The sequence below is a fragment of the Mya arenaria genome, chromosome 12 (assembly GCF_026914265.1).
Source record: "Mya arenaria isolate MELC-2E11 chromosome 12, ASM2691426v1".
In the NCBI taxonomy this organism is placed as follows: Eukaryota; Metazoa; Mollusca; class Bivalvia; order Myida; family Myidae; genus Mya; species Mya arenaria.
The window spans coordinates 62455141-62477373 of NC_069133.1; the positions used below are offsets into that span (position 1 = coordinate 62455141).

Sequence of the window (22233 nt, forward strand, 5' to 3'; positions counted from 1 at the left end):
CACCAAACAACCGAATTAGAAGGGTCGGAAGAATGCATTAGAATAAGAATCTGCAGTGTGACCGGTTCTGCCTTTTTAACGGTGTGAGGTTTCCAACTAGATAAATATCTCAAGGACAAATTCAAAATACAATTATTAGTATGATCAGTGTTAAGGCCTAAACAAGCATGCAGAATCATACCACCTCTAATGTCAGTCGTGATACTGTTCACAGACCTAAAAGATCTGCTGAGGAACTGAGAATACAACTGCAACGTTACGGTAGATTATGGCACGTAACACAAGTTAAAATACCATCAAAACAAAATAAAACCCGCCTACTGTACTCGCAAATTCTTATTAGTACTCCAAACGCTATATAAATTTGCAAATCATGCTTTAAATACATTCGCTGAACATCTAAAACATAAAAAAACAATCATGCACAAATCTAAATTCTTCATCTGTTACCAATGGTTCATTTAAAACCAAGCCTTCGGGATTAAACTCCTAAAACTGCAATTTATTTATGGACCGCAAATGCCACCCCGACAACGCGTCATCCAGCCGGTTAGTATACGCCTAGCAGCCTTAATCGGAAAATAATAAACTGCTGCCAACACAGCAGATTTCTCTTAACAAATCCTGCAATAAATGACACCTTGCTGCGACAAAACAAGCTGCTATGTTATCACTAAAAATGATAATTTTCTTACCTTTTAATTGACTACTCCAAATCTTCAGGCAAATAACAACAGCTTATAATTCTTATGAACTGATACGAAGACTAAAATCTGAAATAATATCAGGAAAACCACTATGAAAAACCCTAGAGAGAGACAACCCCTGTATCCAGAAGCTAAACATTCCATCTGCCTATGACCATTCACTATGGTCAATAAGTGAACACCATTGAAAAGAGGCAAAAACTTGTCCCATCACCATTAATGTTTATGAGCTACATCATGAATAGGATGTTTATTGGTAGTTTCTCTACAACATAATCGCAACAAGATCCCTGTCAACAGAAATGTACCTATTTTAGCAATTCCTTAAAATAGGCAGTGACCTCTCTCAATATCTCCTGAGTGTAATCTCTCCTAGTTACCTCTAAAGTAATAGTTATATAGTTGAAATGCACCGTTGAAAAACCATCCCCACAGAAGGCGGACTAGCCATGGCGAATGTCTTTTTGTAAACATCCGGGTTAACTGTTGGCACCGTGTTTAATGGAGAAAAAACTAAACCATCTTCAAACGGACTCTTCCTGAATAGACTAAATCTTTTTTTTCAAGTTCTTCAAAATATGCTATGGAATCTTTTCAGCGCCTTCATGATTTTAAACATTGTCAAACTGTAATCCACAGATAAACCGTTACGAAGCCAGTCGCAAACCTAAAGACCAAAGGAACCATTCAACATACGGCTCATATAATCATTATCAAATTTGCTATGAACTGGTATACGACAACCCTCAAAATTGAATTTACCAGAAGCCCTAACTACTTTATAAACCTGATTTTTATACACGAACCCGCAATTTGACCTGATTTTATTCAGAGCAAATCCAACACACACTGTTGTGTTTACACACTGTTGTGTTTTAAAAGCAATATACGCCATATTATCCATGCACCTCCAACCTTGAACCACGGTCAACTGCTGAGAAACGAGATTTCAAACAATAATTTGGTAAAAGAAATCAGCTGCTGTACCTTGTACTCCCAAGATGAGCCCATAAACCACTAGGAAGTCGAGCCGAAACGTGCGGACAATCTGACAAGCATTTAGGGTGTTCCAACTCTTTTTAATCGATTTGCCAACATGAATCTTAGAGTTATTAGAAAAGGTATAATTTCTGAAACATATTTTAAGCCTTCGCTCCACAACACCAAACGTAATAGCGTGTGGTGGTACAGGATTTTTCCTATTCGAATTGACATCGAAACAAGAATGTTAAGTTTTAGGCAAATCTTGTTCAACCTTCGACAATTAAGCGGTCTACAAAATTGTACTTTGTCGGTTTTTTACTTTATGATGATATGCATGATAACGGTAATCAAATTAAAAAAAAATATTAAAAGGAGGTAAATTAAGACAGGCATGTATGGAATTTGGTTATGACATACATACATGTATAGTAACTGTTGACGGCTAACCATCTCAGTAACGCAAAAATTGAAAAAGACGTGTTTGGTATGGCTCACTGTGTGGGAACGGACACCGAATATAGCTCAAAAAGTGATAAATCGATAAGCGTTTGATTTTGACATATGGCAAGTTGTTATTTATCATGTTTTGTATATATAGGTGATATATTTATCAAAATAAAAATGTTTTGAACAGCTTGGTTCTGTGCAATAGACAACTATGATGGGAATGTGTCTCCTCTCCTGTATAATAGCACAATTCTTGCCGAAAGTTGCATGATCGCTTACAAATGTTCAGTAAGATGGTACGAATTAAAACATAAAACAAAAAAAAAAAAAAAAAAAAGAGCATAAAACTGATACGAGAGATTTTATTGTAATTATAGCATCTAGTATTGTATAATATATCAATACGATGTTTTGTTGTTCTGGAGATATTCATATTTTTGATGAGCTGAAGGTGTACTGGGGATAGATGAAGCAAATTAATAACTGCACAGGGAACAGCTATTGAGTGGACTGAGGATAGTAGCGATGTATTTAGAATAACGAGATTGTGATGATGATGATAACCCCTTTTTATCTCTACGCAAAGTCGGGGAAAATTATTCGATGTTGTCCATACCGAGGGATGAGAGCAAAACATGCTGTTGTTTTCTGTATCTGTATGTACTTAACACTGGCTCACTCTGACTTCTCTGTATGCTCGGATGTCTTTGCGTCCGCTGTTTGGTCTTCAAGAGCAATACCTGTAATGGCTGGTTTAATTGAGAAGATATTGCGTTCACAGATGGGGTTCCGATTGTCTGAGTTTTGCCCTTAGTTTCTAATATGCAATTTGCAATTCAATGCCAATGGATTTTGTACTTAGCAATATGTATCTTTTTTTTAAATAAGTTAAGTATGATTAAACAATATTGAGTTCATATAGATTAGTTTACCATTGTGTTTTTCACATGGAACACCGTTCGAGTCGAAATTACATGCATATTTGAAATACGGAATTGTAAGATATAGTTATGCATTCACTTCCGGGGATTTTGATAATTTGCATAATGTTGATATTTCTGTTTTCAATAGATTCAACATTATAATAATTTCATGTGTAATTTGACATCATTTGAAACTGAATGTATATTTCCCTTCTGACAACTTTAAACTCTTTTTGCATAAATATAAATATCAATGTTTACTTTGTTTTCATATTTGTATTCATTATATGCCTTCATCAAGCCTCGTTATACTTTGTATCTATTTATTTTCATATGTGTGGACTCTGCTTGCAATAAGTCTAAGAATTCACTTTGAAACTTTCAATGAGTTAACTAATGACATTGTTTCAGCAAATTTAAAACAAAACGATATTTCAAAATGACTTGGCGAAATCTCCATTTGAAAAAGAAAGGTCTCTTATTGATTTGGAGAGCTGGAGAGTTGGTAGATACTAGTCACAATGGCGAGGAATTTTTCGTAAAGAGATACAAGTCACACCTGGGTAATTATACGTAGTAAGATACTAGTTACCGCCGAGAAATTAAACGTAGAAAGATGCTAGTCACTCCCGAAGAAATATATTTTGAATGATACTTCAAACGCCCAAATAACTATACGTATATAGATACTAGTCTCGCCCGAGGAATTTTTCGTAGAAAGATACTAGTCACGCCAGGGTATTTATACGCAGATAGAAACTAGTCACGCCTAAGGTATTATACGTAGAAGGATATAAGTCACGCCTGAGGTATTATACTCAGAAAGATATTAGACACGCCCGAGGAATTATACGTAGAAATATACCAAACACGCCCGAGGAAATGTGTGTAGAAAGATACTAGCCACGCCCGAGGAATTTTACGTTGAAAGATAGTAACCACACCCGAGGAACTATACTCAGAAAATTACTAGTCACGCATGAGGAATTTTACTTAGAAACATACTAGTCACACCCTAGAAATTATACGTTAAACGATACCAGTCACGCCTTAAGAATTATATGTAGAAAGGATACTAACCACGCCTGAGGAATTATTCATAGAAAAATACTAATCACGGCCGTAGAACTATACTTAGAAAGATACTAGTCACGCCCGATTAATAATATTTAGAAAGACAATGGACACGCCCGCGGAATTATACGTAGAAAGAAACCAGTCAGATACACAATTTGTTCATTTCTGAATAAATGGAACATTCACATAAGCAAGATATTGCTTTTCGAAAAAATTAAACTATAAATGTCCTTTCTTCCTACTTAGGTAGGACAATTTGGGAACAATTCGAAAGTTAACAGCTGTGTTAGATTTATGCAATATTAGTTAAACGAACTTAAGCTCTATCATCTAAATTGTGTATTTACATATAACACATAACAACTCTTATATTAAGTTATTTACTGTAAGCTTTACTACATCCATAACAAGAATACCTATTTTACGTTTCCTTATTTATCCTTATAAATACAGTCCTAAGTTAGTGATAAAGAAATACTGATACCATTGCAATGTATGAATTCTTTCATATAGAGACAAAAACGGTAATGTAAAACAATGAATAAATAAACACAATCATAAAAATACCTTTTCAAATTATGACATTACATTTAAAAAATTAATTGCTTTAAGCAAGCATTCACCATTCGTCTTTTCGCTGTTTTACGAGGTTCTTGGCATGCAATTCGCTTATTGGAACAATACCAATCAAAAACATGATTTAAAAAAAGGCTTAACATCACAACAATGACGTAGTAGCGCATTTGGTATGTCCACTTTTAGTTTAAACATATTTTATTCATCAGCGTATACACACATAACATAAAGACAAACAGAAAACACATGTACAATCTAGAAAAGGATTAGAACGAAAGATAAATATATCTTAATTAGTCATTCTCCAAACCTAAGCAAAAGTACATATTTAATGACGGACATTTGTACAGTTTACAATGTAGATGACACAATGATAATGATATTGTTGAATTGCACTAATGATAGTGTTAAGCGTAATTTGGCTTTATTTAATGTTATTAAATATTTAAAGATTTGTTTTACAGACGACGTACACAGACAAGATAGTCGCTCAAAGTTAAACATTTTATGTGATCAACAATGAGTTATAAGCTCTTTTACGCTGTCGAATTTTCATTTTAATGTCATTATTCATCCAAGGAGGTTCAAGAGAATTGATAGTTATAACATTGTTTTGGAAATATCAACAATTGATTTAGTAAAATAAGAGGTGAACAAATCAATATTTGTTTTCCTAACTAGTGACCAATTAGTGTCCGAAAGACTCAGGCAAAGTTCCGTATAGTTCCAATTGTCATATTTCCATATTCTACGCCGAGTAACCTTCCTTGTCGGTTTAGTTTATGGTATCTAAAAATTCCAAAAATACGACAATGATTCGTTTTGATCTAGAAATGACTCTCCAACTCCACTTTGGACTAAAAAGTTTGAATTGAAAATAAATAAAAGCTCGAAAATTGAGAAAGAATTTTCTGTAAAGGGGGTTGGATCTGAGATGCATTGTTCAATGGCAAACTGTTGTGATAAAGAGTTGATTTTGCGCCCCGAACTATCGATTAATGTGTTCAGATTGAAATCACCTGTAATGATAATATCCTCAATACCACTTTCTCTTGCCAAACCTATATAATCTTCAATAAGGCTATAATAGTTATTATCAGAGTAAGGAGGACGATAGAACACTTTAGCGCAATTAACTCAAAATAATTCCTTCTTTAAAAATTGATAGCGTCTTTGATATAAACGGCAACACCACCATATGAATCTCCTTGCCGATCACGCCGAACTGGTCTTGAGAAGCCAGAGATTAGAATCTGTAATTGCTTTAGCTAACCAAGTTTCAGAAAAGGTAAGGATATCGAAAGAACTTAGTTCAGTTGACAATAAATCCAGTTTCGGTAGAAGACTTTGAATATTATAGTGCATAATAGAAGGGTAGTTCGGACAACACAGAAAAGTTGAAAGATTTGTGGACATATCGTTATGTGAACTACCAGGGGAAGAGTCGTGCTTTGAAATGGGACCAGGATTAAGTTAAATATCACCTGACAGTGAAAGAAAAAATATGCAACCAAGTTAAAACTACCATGGACAACATAAAGCACAAGCAATGATAGAGAACTTGCATTTGTACTAAACGTTTCACTTGCCGTGTGACTTAATGTCCAATTGCACTTCGATCGCATACATTAATCAAAATATATGCAAAAAGCTACAGAAACATGCTCAGTAGCAAAAAGTTTAAACATAAACCCGGTTTAGTAGCAATGGGCAAACGCCAAAGACATATAACACAAATTCACAAACAAGAAACATAGAACAGCACACAACTCTACAAACAGCACAGTGCATAAATACTATATATATATATATAAATAATTGGTATGTTTATCAAGAATTGTTAGGTACCGCCTTGGAACGGTCAGTAAAATATAAATTTACTGGGGGTTTAAATCAGTTTATGTGCACAAACCTCACTCTTATCCCAACAATTCTTAATAAAGATAAAACGCAAAAGATAAATCTTATCAACGTATTTAACTTGGAATATTTGACGTGCAAGAATACCTAAGTTAGATGTAGCTGTGATATTTCATTTCAAAGAGCTTGATAAGCTCAGAAGGAAGAAAAGATTCACAGTAAGATGGAAACGGCCGTTGTACCTATATTTAGCATTTCGAACGACGTTTATTTTTGTTTGCCTATTCATGTAATTGATCTAACAAAAAGAGATATGCTAGTATTATCGGCGACACAATGTTACAAACAAGGTTCGGCCAAGATGTTTCTTCATTAGAAAATGAAGTATCCAGAACCACACCACCACTACACTGATAGTGAAAGAAAGAGAGGAAAAGCAATGAGCATGTATATGAGTAATCATATGATAGTGCGTATGGAGGACATAGTATATCTGATTTTGACCATGTTCAAAGATCTATATGAGGACGTTTGACAAAATATAAAGAGAGCGTATAGACTAAAGTACAAGTACAAATAAACAGACGGAAAAAACTTGGATGTTGGAAGCGTAGTCGAGTATATTATGTAAAAAAGAAAAATAAGAATGCCTAAGAATAGCAATGACATTCCATAGTAGAAATGAATGTGTGCTTCATGTTAATGACAAGAATTTAAGAAAGAATATCCATGTACAGACGATAATGAATTGCAAATGAGTATTGTTCTATAGCATGCATATTAACAAAAAGCATATGCCATTACCTCATTGACTGAATTTTAATGCTATTTTTTAACATTTTACAAATTATGTGTACATTTTTTAGAAAACAATAGACTAAACTCCACTTCTGAATTTAACATGGTAATTATTAACAAATCAAATTATTTCGTTAGGCCACAACAAATTGATCATTTGTTCGTCGGATTTGCCGAACCTAAAATTTGAAAAACGAAAAAAAAAAAAAAAAAACTTTTTTTTGCGCCCGCACTTACTATTTGGCCGCGCATATTATTTTTTTTTTTTGTTTACTTCTGAATTTCCTCTATTTTCTGAAATTCTTTTACGAAGAATTTAATCTTTCAACGTCGACTTCGCCTTTTTTGAAGGTATTTCCATGCTTTACATTTTTCGCGAGCAAAATTTCCTCGTGTCAGGACAAAATCAGGACCGGGTAACCGCAAAACAGCCGATATTTGTTGACAGTCTTTTATGTCGGGAATATTTTGCAGGACGCACCGTTGTTATTTATTTCCGGTATTAATTTTCGGGTTACTTTCAGTTTTCGTAATGTAAAATACACGTTTTAAATGAAAATCAGTGTCAAAGTCAATAGATTACAGTCTTCAGTAAACAACAACAGTTTCACAGAGTCGAAAGCAATAATTATTTATGTGTGTTTTAAGTAATTCATTGTTTTGTACTCAAAATTTTGTGTTAAATAATAACTAAATCGAATTTTGAGCGCAAAACTTATATTAAAATACACGGACACACGACTTACAACAATTGAACATGTTTTCGTGAGTTATTTTTTAAATTTTCTAAAATGCATTTCTCAGTTTTCATATAATCATTATCGTTATAAACAGATAAAAATAGTAGGACTTGTAAATGTTTTAGAAACAGCCTGTACATTATATTTATGAACCAGTCAATCCACGGTAACCACGCCCCCTCCCCCCAGGTCCTTGGGTATAGCAGGGATAGTCGGGGAAATGGGCCAAATTTTTACCTTCCAGGTGGCCCCACAGTGCCGGGTGAATGCAGTGGATTTACCCGGGGTTGGCTGGACCGAAAGTCAAAATCCCCTCTATTCCCCGGACATTGGGGCGTGGTTACAATTGACTAGTGCATTACACACATGGACAGTATAAAAAACCCATCAGTAAAACCAGAAAATAAAACCTTTTATAAGTAAAATGACTGTTTTAATGTTCTCAATTCTTCGTTTTTATCCACTTGTTTTCTTTGATCGATTTGTATAAAATGGCCTGTAATTAAAGTGGCCTGTTTCTTATGGGCATTGAAGCTATGGAGGCCGACATGATATTCTTTTTCAAGGCACGGACCTATAAACCATAGGTTCGGGGTAAAGTAGGGTTCTTTAAAGGGAAATATCTTTATTCCACCATCTGCTCTAATATAATGACTGGTGCCACATTTGCAGATTTGTTTGGTACTGCTTCATTTATGTTGTCCCGCAATTTAATCCACAGTGTCTTTTTTAGATATGTTCTCTGTGTTATTTACATTTTCGATCTTCTGCAATGTCAAAGTCACTACAATTTAATCATGTGCTTCAAGAGGTTCAAACTTAGACCTGATTCAAATCATGAATTACTCTTACAAGTCTAAAATGTTTTTTTTTTGTAATAGTAAGTTACGGAATGAATACAATAGTTTTCTTTTTGGTCTTCAAATAATTGTATGTTACTATGAGGAATGTTGTCTTTACAATAAATTCACGTTTAAATTGAAGTTAATAGTAAAGCACTGGACCTTATTGCCATTTGTTAAATATTGAGACAGATTTGCATGTGATACAATCAAAACTTTTTCATTAATAACTGAACCTATGTTTGCAATTAATAAGCATTTCTTGACATACACTGTATGATAAATTTGGTAACTTTTTATTTTTTTTTAATTTTTCGCCTTGCGCTCGCCTCTGATTTGCCTTAAATTAAGGAAAAAGTATTTTTATTTTTATTTCGCTCGCTCGCTCCTCCGTTTTTTTTTTGGCAAAATCCGTAGAACAAATGATCAATTTGTTGTGGCCTTATCAATTAATTTTATAAGTTTAGGGAGACACAACAAATAAAGTAGTTCAAGATGACCAGAAAAGTAATTAAATCAGTCTATGTAAATAATCATCTTCATGCAACAAATATGCCAGCATGTAATGAATCATATTAACTGTAGACACATTATTATAAGTACATACTCTTGGTATTTTATTGAAAATTGAACATTTTTTAAACCTAGCATAAATTGTTAAATCATGGAAAATATCTTACAAAAACAAATTGTATCGTAGTTTATCAATCATTTCTGTTAAAGAAGCCACAAAGATAAAATTTCAATCATGTAAGTAAATTTGAAAATGCTTCAATAGATTATGATTTTGAAGATAATGTGATACCCACTGGTGCAGTTGACCTCGCAATATCTGCGTTAGATTTAAACTGGTTTAAGTCGTCGATACAGTCAATCTGTTTGACAGCTAAGGAATCATCGTGCTTGAGCCTTACAAAAACTGATCCATCTGACGACCAGGCGCCTTCGACACGACCAAACTTCGACCACAAGCATGGAAGAGCAGATTTGCACGTGTTTTTTTCAAGTCTTCATTGAAAAATACTTTATTATGGCCTCATTCAGTGCGGTCTATTTCCTCTATTGTGACCTGAGCGCCGATGTCATTACAAATCGACAATACAATATTGTCAGTGTCCTCGCCTCTCTCATTTTCCCACTTTTAACAACCAAACACACAAAACAAACAATACTTAGCAACTACAGTCATCACAGTTATAACCAAAAAAGATATTCAAATGCAGAAATTTATTACATAATCACAGATTTGACTTTTAAATACATCAAATATGGTTTTTTTAAAAACGAGATGAAATAAAAAAAAAAGTCCTTTATGACGAGTTCGACAAGCATAATCTAATTCCTGACATAAACGTGACTTCATTATGAATAATACAATACAAACTACAGAAGCAAGCACCGTAGTCAAAAATTCAGAAACCCAAAAACTTTGTATACTAAAGCGGAAATACAAAGTTGTGGTTTTAGATCATTGCTCGCATAAATGGGGGGAAAAAACCTGACCCACACAATACATTACTAAATCAAGACATGTTATAAGCTTTAATGCTCTGTATTTTGTCATGGTTAATTTGTTTTGCTTATATCACCTGTCTACCTATTATAAGTATCATTGCAACAGTGAATGATTTGATAATGACCAAACTTTATACATCTGGAAATAAAAAATGAATATTGTTTAAACCGACACAATACCAGACGAGTGCTTCAACGATGATTAATCTTATATTACACAAATTTGAATTTCACATGCCACAATTTCGCCTCAGCTATTACATTTGACTAATATTAAGGTATTCGATGTACTTGACCATGAATTCTGAATGCCTGCCAACCCAATATCGCTTTGGTGTCGTTTCAAAGAGGCTGATGTGCATAGAAAGAATGTGTGAAAAATATTCCAAACAAATAACAAACACACATATTTCGCCTAGAATGGTTGTAGTTCAACATTAATTAAAAATATGTGTAGGCAATACTTCTTCAAAATGACACGAACATTAAATGTGTAAATAGGCATCAACATTTGACATTATTGCAATGACAAGCGTATGTGTATAACGAAACCTTAGGCACTATCACTAGATACTAGACATGGACGGTATGCTGTACCCTGTATCTATATGCATAGATTGGGGAATTACTTTATACTAGACATTAACGTTTGGTATACCTTTTATCTGAATGCATTACATACATAGAGGAAGGTACTATAGGTAACACACTCTTCTTCTTGACAAAGTTAAACAAATGTTCCTGGTGTTAATGCCATGAAGTACCTTAATAATTCACCATGTAGAAGGTTTGGTACATTCAGACATAAGCCCTACGATTCGTTTTGGTTCGGGCGTAGAAAGAGGCTGACAAATCAATGTTTAAATATCAGCAAAATGACGTGCATACTACTTGACTCTTTTTTGGAAAAAAAAAAACACACACCATTACCATTAAAAGAAATAACGTTCAGTTAATACGGGTTGTGTTTTCTTAACAAAATCAACAACTTGCTATAATTTGCCATAATGAAAACTGAAGGGACACGCTAAGTAGTACAAACATCAAGTATAACCCCTGTTAAGAGGCATAAAGTTAGGGCCGAAACACAGTGAACGAGAGACGCAAATGCACAGACACCACAACCAGACCACACATACATTACAATAGCTGTATCAATGAATGATTGGATTACCACCTTAGATCAGTCAAAGAAGCGCAAGTTATCTGGACTACGAGTTAAATGGAGGTTTAAACAAGTGTATATGCGCATAACCTCACTTGTCGCAACATTTACAAAGTTTAAAATTAAAGCGTCATGTTTTATTGTTGCCACTGCGTTTAAACTTTGCTAATCACACAATCACTTAGTATATAAAGACCTGGTTGCTACGACGTACAAATTATCAAAATGCATGACATTAATATGTGAAGCTTTCATGAGTACCAACATCTTCATTTTACAGATATTAATTTAACACATTAAAAAAATGATCGAATTTAAAACATACTATTTCAACAAATGTCAGCGAAATCAGTGTTTTAGATAGGCTTTTGTACATTTTAAAATGCAAATACCATCGCATTAGAATCAACAACATTGTAACTTTTGATCAAGTATTTAAAAGGGCGTCGAATAACTAGATTTAGTACAGTCCGTTTGTTATTTCACAAAACGAGATGTTCCGTCAAATGCAAAATGCCAGTAACCTACACTATGGCAAGTCTTTCGGCAACAACAGCATTCAACTCATCAAATGTAAACTCCTCGAGTCTGCAATTGACCTGATTCCATTTCTTAAACTGACGGCCTTTTCCAGATTGATCAACAACCCTGAAGTTCTTGAGCCCCATCAATGGAAACTCAGTGCAGTTGTAAGTACAAACCGATCCAAGTTGCCGTTGGCATTCCTCATTTGCGCACAACAAAACCCCTCCATATTTGGCGCCTTCTGGTTCCTCAAAGTCGGTAGCCCCTTTTTTGAGAATAAGACGTCGTTTTGCTTCTTCATCAATGATAACATGATGTGCCCCTTTTATGACTCTAATGTCGTCGGACAAGCAAATTAGAGAACTGCAATTGAAGCATTCAAAGCGGGCACCTGTAGTTGCCATGTGTACTGCTCTCTGTTGAGCTTGTCTTTCCTCCTCCCGTTTCATTTTTTCTTGAATATCTAAGAGCTCCCTCTCCCAGAAATTTGCAGGGTCTTCAATGAACAATTGTAGATCGGGGACGATTTTCTCCATAAGTTTCTCACACCGAAAATTCCTTTCTTCTTTTTCCAGAATCCAAGACCCCTCCTCCGCAATAACATAGTACAAGCTATTTTCTGCTCTCGCCCGCCCTACAATTGGTAGATGGTGGTATCAGAAAGATATATATGAACTGTTACAACGTTTAAAAACATTTTGTTTCTTATCTTGTGTTTATAACATAATCTTAATAATGCTTTGAAATAATATTCAATTCTGTGATGCGCACTGCTTTTTTCGGCATAAACAAAACTTCCTTTTTTATTTTTATATATATTTGTATCCACTTTTACACACTAAAGACAACATATTTGTCTCTTTCATCGTCGGTGTATGTAACTGTAGATGGTGCGAGTAGTCTAATAACTAATGTTTCCGCCTCTCACCAGAGAGGTCGAGGGCTCGATCCCCACCAGGGGTACATTTTCTGGGTCTCTCAAAAAGATCATGTGTACTGGTTTCTACCCAAGAAATAGATTGGAAAGTAATTTATATAGTTGCATAGCTTCACAATAGAGCAAACAAATAATAAACTAATGTTAATATTCGCAATTCGATCAGTTGGCTGATTAATTGTATTAAGTGTTTACCTCTAGATTGAAGTCTGACGATTTCATTAGTGACATGCTCATAGCGAATCACAAGGTTGCATTTAGATATATCAAGACCCTCCTCAGCTACAGACGTCGCAATAAGAAGTCGGTGTTGTCCATCTTTAAAGAACTGCAACGCATTTTTCTGGCCACTCTTTGTCATCCCTAAAAGAAATGTTTTTAGCCTTTTAAATCCAAAGATCAAACAGACAAAGAAATTCAAACATGATTAAATACATCAATAGAATTCCAAGCTGATGTCTGAAGTACCAAGTAATAGATTTTAAGAATAAACTGTGGTCGTAAATAAAGGAGCTTGACAAAAAGCTACTTTTAAAAATGCTGGATTTGTTTTACTCTAAATCCTCCAGATCGTTTTGGTTAAATATCATAAATGCAAACAGTTGGTAATTAATTGTACAAGAGAGGAATAATTTTTGGAGTGTCACTTAAAAAAAATGTAATTCATCGTTTTATACACATATTGTTTAAGCCCTCTGACATTTCTAATCATTGAAATACCAGACCTCCATCCGAAGCTGCAGCACCTTGTCCGGTGAATTCGGAAGCATTAAGTCCCTTCAAACTATCTGTTTCGTTCACCCATCTAACCAATGCTTGAGCCAACTCCTTTGTTCGCACAAATATGATTCCACGGGCATTCTGGTTACTGGAAAGGACCCTTAACAGTATCTCCTCTAGTTTGATCAGTTTGGGGTTCTCTGGTTCGTTGGCGAATGTTTCTATTCGTGGTTCTAAGAAGGAAGGATGTGTGTAAATGATTGCAACGACACATGTATCAATATGAATCAAAGTTTTCTTCACCCTTATTTTTGCGCACAAAGTGAGACTTGTACACTACGCAAACTATGGACTGGTAAATTATTGGATTTACAATATAAGCAAAATTAATTTAATCAAATAAGTGTTAAAACTGCTTGTATTCTAAGTTTAAACACCAATAGCCATGAGTAAGGTGTATGTAGGATGTTCTGCTGGAACTTTCCTATAGTGTTCGATAAACTCTTCAAGAATGACCAATGTTAACTACAAAGACAGCACAGTAGCCAGTAGCTTGCAAAGGACCTGTTTTTAGCCAGCAGATGTTGGGCATACCGCCTTAGAACGCTCAGTGAAACATAAAAACACTGGTTGTATAAACTAGTAAATAAAAGTGCAGCCTTACACTTGTCCCTTCATTAGTCAATAATTATAAGTAAATTACAAATACAAATATAAGTCCTACCAGAGACAGCATCAACTTGAAGACAATGAAGAAATGTAAAACACATAAGGTTAACTAATAAGGCAACATAATTTGTATTTAGGGTTAAAAAGGAGTTATGTAACCTCTGTATAGAAGTGTTTTTTTTAAATTAAAATCCAGAATTGCCATTAAACTTTGACCTGCCCTAAAAATTTAACCTAAGTTCCTAAGTCTATCAGGTGCCATATCTTGTATCAAGGATAATATGGAGTTATCTCACCTCATAATGAGATGTCACTGAACAACTGTGTGAACTATTAAGTGAATTGAATGAAGGGTATTGTGAAAATCCCAACTTCCTCTAAAACATAAACTAGACACCGACGCCGACGCGGGGGCCATTAGTATAGCCCTCCTTATTCTTCGAATAGTCGAGCGAAAGACTAGTTGATGATGGCGCAGCCTTACACTTGTTTCAACATAAGCAAAAAGTATTAGTCTTACCAGACAGCATCAACTTTGTGACAATAAAGAATTGTCAAACACATAAGGTAAACTAATAAAGCAGATTCAACTACTCAACGGCTAGATATAAACATCACCTGCAAACTCTTTAAGAATGTCCAATGCATCTCTTATCCTTGCATCACGATGAACCATTAAGGCTTTGTTGTACATCTGGAAAGACACATAAAACTACTTCTGTGTCCAACTTTACACGAAATATCGTACGATATTTGAACACAAGCTCATCATATTTTGTAGCGCTATTTCATCAAAAGCAATTTTCATAGATTTACGATTTTAAAAATGACCCGCGGTTTAGAAATGCTTTTCTTAACAAATCAACAAACAAATCATGCGTATAAATTTCATAAAATCGTAGTTTGATCAATGTGGTTTTACCAACCGCTGAATTAAATGCTACAGAATTACTTCTAAATGTATTCGATGAGGATTGATCACTCGGCGGATGTCTTTTGATTCGACTTTGGCGATAGCTTTCATGAAATCCGCATTCCATTGCAGGTATTTTTCGGTTCCAAATGATGCTGGAAATCTGCATATCGTCTGTATAAATTTGTCATTAGAAGCAGCATCCCGTACAGCTAGATGAATAAAACTTCGAATTAGTAAAACTTACAGCTCTTCTAGGGTAAACATTCTATCAATGTTTCTCATAGTTTTAATTATTTTTTTAAAGTTAAAATTTAAGGAGAAATCACAAAACAATATCATCCTAATTATACTGAAAACATTGCCAAAACAATGTTATAGATTGTTTGTAGAAATTCAAGCCCGTCAAAATGTTCAATATCCACTTATATCCTAAATTTACCTGGAGCTTGTGTCATATAGTCAAACATGTTTTTGGCTATTTCCTGTACAGCAATTTTAAACAAGTCGACATCTCTTCCATGTACGGGCAATAATTCTGTAATAACAAAAATAACACTCGTTTACCTTTTAAATAGCTGTATTGTAATTCAATTCTATAAAAAAATTCATCAATTTGTTATTTAATTAAAATGTATTAATTTTATTTAAAACGCAATACTTTCGTTAAAATAGTCAGTTGTCAATTTGTATGATTTACCTTCAACCGGCGGGTTCGCAAATCGTTTCAATTGCTCAATTGTATCTGGCGTCCTAACAGTACAGAGAAACTTTGCGTCCATGTTTGCCATTATTTTTTTCATATGATTTAATCCCTGAACCTTTTCTGTTTTTCCACCAACGCCCAAAGATGCAGTAAGTCCAACAATCTGAAAAGAAGACTTATGTAGAAATTACAATTAATTTGTAGAATCTTAATATGATCGTTTAATTTAAAAAGCTTAACAACACAAAAAAATACGTGAATCTAGTTCCATATATAGAAACGAGGCCGATAAGAGACTAACGAGGTAAGCTAATAGGAGGATGTAGTGTTGCAGTTCGCCCATTTTAACATAATTGCTATAATTAAAATATATCTTTTTACAGCATTTTATTTCATGGTTCCCAATATAAATCGTGCATAGGTCATTGCAAGTTGTAATAATTATTACCTTTTATTCAACTTTTCAAAATAAATGTCAACACTTACCAGAAGGCTTGTCGCTCAATAATAAAAATGATTTGCTATTTAACAAGATAGGACAAGTGGTTTTTACTATTGACCGACAAGCCATTCAATACGGTGAGATGTTATAACAAACGCAACGTCGATGGATACTCACCTGGGGCAGTTCAGAAGACTCAACTTTCTCCCGCAGTTTTAGGTCAAGATATCGGCTCATAATTTCATTATACATGTGTTGTTTGTTTGAGTGATGACATTCGTCGAACACAATCAGAGAAAATTCTCTGACGCTTTCAATGTTCTTTGCTTTTAAAGCATTCAAAAAAAGCTGTGCCGTTACAACAAAGATGTCTCTTCTGCAATAAATTAAACTAGAGCTATCACAGGAGTGATTACTAAATCCAAACGCCACCTTGACACAGGATGGTATTGATTAACCTAGGCAAATAATCAAATAAGAGACATTATAAATGTTTTAGATTTTATCAAGGATAGTCATTCTTATATGCCACAATGTCAATCGCAATGCTTTACTTTAGACAAAAGTTTAAAACTTATGTTCAGCGGCATTTAACCAAGAGTTGGCCGAGGTCAATAAAAACGACATGCCAATAGGTCAAGAAATGTGTGATAAGATTCAGATTGATATATTTAAAACAACATGGCCAAATGTGGTAAAATCCCGATTTCCAGACAACTCAAATCAGACTCGAAATTGGCCATAAGTCTCGAAAAACACGCTAAGCACTACTATCCATTATGATGGTAATGCGTACCAAGAAACAGAACGATATCGATACGGTGGGTGTAGTTCGCTTCACAAACTGCAAATCATATTCAAGGTCACATAACCCTAAAATGAAATGGTCGTTGGTCAAACTTAGGGAAAATACAGTGACAGGCCCAAGCAGCCTTAAAAATAACCAACATTTTGTTTAAAGGCAAGGGCAAACAAACATTGAATAAGACACTTAATCTCACAATGCCTTATTGTAATATGATATAAGAATAATTTTCATAACCATTACACACAGACTTGCCTTTCAAGGAAATCCCAGAGCATTTGCTTTTTCAACCTGTGGACGTTTCCGCTGAACACTTTTGTCCTGTAAGTTGGAAGTAGTTCTGCACATACTTCTCCTTGCTGAATGGCTAGAGCTTCGTTTTCGACAAGAAATATAATACGACCCATCTTTCTTTCTGCTTTTTTCTGTCTTAGGTGAACCTTAAAAAATAATTGTGAAAAAAAATTAAGTATGCATCATATGGCGTAATAAGTGTACATTAATTACCTAGATTGACAACTCAACACATTTTGACCAGCCCAATTGCGTTCATTCCCCGATAATAACATCAATCCCGCAATTTGTTCCTTAAATAATTACACCGCAACTTCCATTCCTCAAATGAACTGCCTTTTGGCAATTTAGGTTATCATTCGATGAACGCAGCATCTTCGAATATGTTCGGATCGCAGGTCCCGTAAATATAATTCAACATTAAAGAAAGTGTTAATTTATGATATGTTAAATGTATTGTTGCCGTAAGTGTTTTAATTTTGTTCTATTTACAGAATGTGTAAGAAAGGATTACTGAAAGGTTTTCTTAAATGAAATGAAGTATTTTTTTAACAATTCTGGAATGAAATAATGAACTGTCGGTGTAAATATAAGTAATGGCTTGCGGGATTGATGTCATTATCGGGGATTTTAACCCAATTGGGCTGGTGAAGTACGTTTGGACTCCACACACTTGGATCAACCCAATTGCGTTCATATCCCTGATAATGACATCAAAGTACACTTGGAATCGATACACTTTAATCACCTCAAATGCGTTCACATCTCGATAATGACATCTATCCCGCAATCCATTCCTTACATAATGAAATAGTAATGTTCTGCAATACAAATACATCATTTGTTTCGATAATAAAAACAATACTGAATAAAAAAATTGAATATAAACTGTTGCTTTACTGCAATAGTGCATGCAATGATCATATATAAAAGTTTAGGACGATTGGCCTTCACATTAACTGTTTCACACTTTTTCCAAAAAACTCTTTGAAAGATGATTTTTAAAAAAAAACAATGAATTACCTGCATAATTTTGCATGCTACCCTGGTTTTGCCCGAGTTTGTAGGAGCAACAACTATGACATTTTTACCCTCACAACCCTCTTTTGCTAACTCCTCTTGGTAACCTCGTAGACTTATATCCTCTTCATCGACATTCGATCCAAGATCCTCTTGATCTGGAAAAAAAAACCCAACGCCTTGCCACACAATTGTCTTCAATTCGATATTCATCAAACACTTACAAATACTTACTTTTCTTAAATGTTCACCACAAACGTCATCAACATTATCACAACCGCCACAAGCCACACCACAACCATCATTATTACCACCACCACCACCATTACTTTCACCATTATGTACCATTACTATCACCATTTTAACCACCAGCACCATTATCACCATCATTACCACCATCATTGCCATCACAATTATCACCACCAACACAACTATCACCACTACCGACACCAATGACATGACCGCAACCACCATTATCACTTACAACACGACCATTTTCAGCATCATCACCACCAACATCATCATCAAAACTATCACCTCCAGCACCAATACCACCACAATCACCATAACCAACACCATCACTAGCACTTTAAGCACCAGCAGCGTCACAATCACCATTATCACCACTACCGGTACCTTCACCATAACCACCGCCACCACTACAACCACCACTACAACCACCACCTCCATTACCACAACTTGCACCACCTCACCATTATCACTACCAACACATCGACCATGACTACCACCTTCACCATCACCACCACCACCACATAAGGCTGTTTAACCAGAATACTAAAATACAAACAGTAACTGAATACTTGTTAACGTACCTGTGGCAGTATTTATCTCAAACTCTTCATCGCTCATGACAGTTTGCTCGTTTCGTGTTGCATTCTCTTCTTTTTTTTCAGTACCCTGGATACCTAAAACATATATTGTAGTAACTCTTTAAACAGTTAAAGTAAGTAAGTTTTAGTAAAGTATCTATATTAAATTTTCACAATAAAAATGGACAGGTGTAAGTCGGTTTTATCCATATGATTTTAATAGTATGTATTTAAAAGTTTGATGAATGTTAAAAGTCTCATCAAGATGGGCAAAAAGGTTAAAAAGGTTAATGTCAAGGGGTCAACGCCAAAGAACACAAAAAAAAACAATCACATACCACAAACATGGAACATCAATACAAAACTCCACAAGCAAAACACTGCATATATATTTATACAATACGTGAAAAGTAAATGACACCCATGGAATTCAACGTCGTATGGCGTAATGAACACAAATAAAGTAGAACAAAAAACAATGGCAAGCTGAAAAGCAGCTTCATTACATCAAATGATCAAAACATTTATCGGCAGTAAAACACAAAAAAATGAAACATAAATTACATGGGTGAAAGTTTGAATTTTTCAAAATACTGAAAATAGGGTGTTTACATAGGGAAATGCCATTTTTACAATACATTATATAGGATAAATATTTTCCAAAATACTGAATTCAGTATCAATACTGAAAACTTTCACCCATGAAATTAACAGTAACACGAGTATGTGCACAGAAAGGATGTGGCTTGATATAACATAGTGGTTTTGTGTTATTGTGGCAAACTGCGATAGTGAGGATTGGTGCGTAATGGTGCAAGACACACAGCCAATATCATGCCCGTCGTTAGAAATGAAGGTGATACACAGCCAATATCACCATAGTGAAAATGTTATAAGGTTATATGAGAGAGTCTGATATATATCTTGAAAGCCCTAGATTTCCGTCTGCCCATAAGCATAATGACTTGTTCAGATTTGCCAGATGTGACTGCTTGCGTATAAGCTCCTGTGCGAAAGCTTTGTAAACTGTATTGTCTATGTGACAGATGTGCGAATTCAAGGAGTTTGTTAAATAGGTGCCTAAATTTACTGATTAGGTGAGTAATGGACCATGAGTGGTGCCTCTCATTTTGAAGTGAAAGTTTCTCCGGACAGATAACGTTTGAATGCGGAATAATGATGATATTTTTTTTTTTTTGGTATTTGTTTATTTTGTAGTTGTTCAGGTTTATGTGGATTGCAGTTCTTGTGAAAGTGATATCTGCAAATTGTACAATTCCATGAACCTTTTAGATTTTTGAGAGTAAGAGTTCAACCATTTGAAAAATATGATGAAATGCAATCAAAATAAGAGCCTGACACACGTGTTAAATGTATGTTACGGCTGTAAAGACATACACAACAGTATTAACCAAGTTGTTGATATCTATCAGAAGTAAAGTTTCCTGCATTCAGCTTAAGTTTTAGTTTTGTGAGCACCTTTACTATAAATGAGTTGCATGGTTCAGTGTGGGAAGCTATCAAATGTTTGTAGGAAATAACAGATAAATGACTACTGATTGTTGAAGGAGAATATTGTTGAGGGTGAAGACATGCAACGAATGAGGCTACCGTGTCTGTGGTAGAAGGTAAACTACAAAAGGTCCCGGTCTTAGACGACACAAAGGTACTGAACCTTGACCAGAACCGTTCGTATGAACGCCTTGTCAATGCAGCAAGGGACACTGTTGACAAAAGTGTTCTTTCATTGCAGCAATTGTCTTGATTTAATGCTGAGCGGAATCGATTGTAGTTTTTTTCCCAGTTTTGGTGCGAGCCTTAAAATTCCGTGGACTTCGGCTATTGTAGTCGCGTAAACAGTTTTGAAAAGTTTTATTGGTAGTCCTAAGTTTTTTTTTAAAAATAAAGAAATGTGTTGAGGCTTAAAGTAGAACTGAACTGATATTTGACATTTAATTATTACATAACGATATAAAAGATTGATAATTTTTAAGTTTGATACGATATGTTATTCAGTTCAAATCATTTTCATAAGCTGGCAGTTTTGTTACAAACTACCCCCTGTTCGGCATTTTCCGAAAAACTCGACTGACTTGCCTCCCTTGGCGTTGCTATACGTGCGTAGTTGCTTCCCTTGGTACTGCCTCTCGGTTTTGATAGAGAATGAAGATGAAACGGGAGCCAGTCAATCGACATGTCAACTTCCGCGTCCACTAACATGGTTTTATCACCAAAATAACGAGTAAAACATATGGATTCTGCTTAATCTTCCTAAGTAGGCGCTTTTAATTTGAAAGTTAACAGAAGGAAATGAAACGAATCAATATGTTCAACCAAGTCAAACACTGAACGTTTGAAACAGTTTCAAACTGACGATCCTGTGTTCCAGAACCAGGCTGAAGTCTGAATCTGTGAATAATTGAGTGTACCAGAATCAGTCTAATATGCAGGGGCGGTTCTAGAATTTCAATTGGGGCTAGGTGTGTTACCCCTAAGTACCCCAAATAGGCAACAGCTTTGCCTCTGTCCAATCCACTCCTTTGAACAGATGTGATGTTGAAAGACCAAGAAAAAAATTGCCAGCCATCAAAAATTTAGTCACTTAAATTCTCATGAAAAACTTGGCATAACAGGCACGCAAAACGATGGCAATGCCAAGCTGATTAAGTGGCAGTCATTTGACTGACAAAAGGAATCTCGTGCTATGTTACAACAAAAGTAGCTTCAAAAACCTATGT

General features: G+C 34.9%; 1 protein-coding gene across 4 annotated transcripts in view; it reads right to left on the reverse strand.

Annotated features, from left to right (window-relative positions):
- Positions 1–10172: 10172 nt before the first annotated feature.
- The window catches only part of LOC128211527 (ATP-dependent RNA helicase DHX58-like), a 28416-nt gene continuing 16355 nt past the window's right edge, over positions 10173–22233 (reverse strand). For all 4 annotated transcript variants that reach the window (XM_052916424.1, XM_052916423.1, XM_052916426.1 and 1 more), the window contains exons 3-13: positions 19499–19591; positions 18669–18823; positions 17607–17791; positions 16724–16922; positions 16099–16267; positions 15841–15936; positions 15438–15610; positions 15104–15179; positions 13822–14049; positions 13292–13459; positions 10173–12793 (exon numbers count right to left, since the gene is read on the reverse strand). In XM_052916424.1, the coding sequence (XP_052772384.1) occupies positions 12159–12793; positions 13292–13459; positions 13822–14049; positions 15104–15179; positions 15438–15610; positions 15841–15936; positions 16099–16267; positions 16724–16922; positions 17607–17791; positions 18669–18823; positions 19499–19591 (2177 nt within the window). In that variant the 3' untranslated portion in view covers positions 10173–12158. The remainder of the gene's footprint in view (positions 12794–13291; positions 13460–13821; positions 14050–15103; positions 15180–15437; positions 15611–15840; positions 15937–16098; positions 16268–16723; positions 16923–17606; positions 17792–18668; positions 18824–19498; positions 19592–22233) is intronic.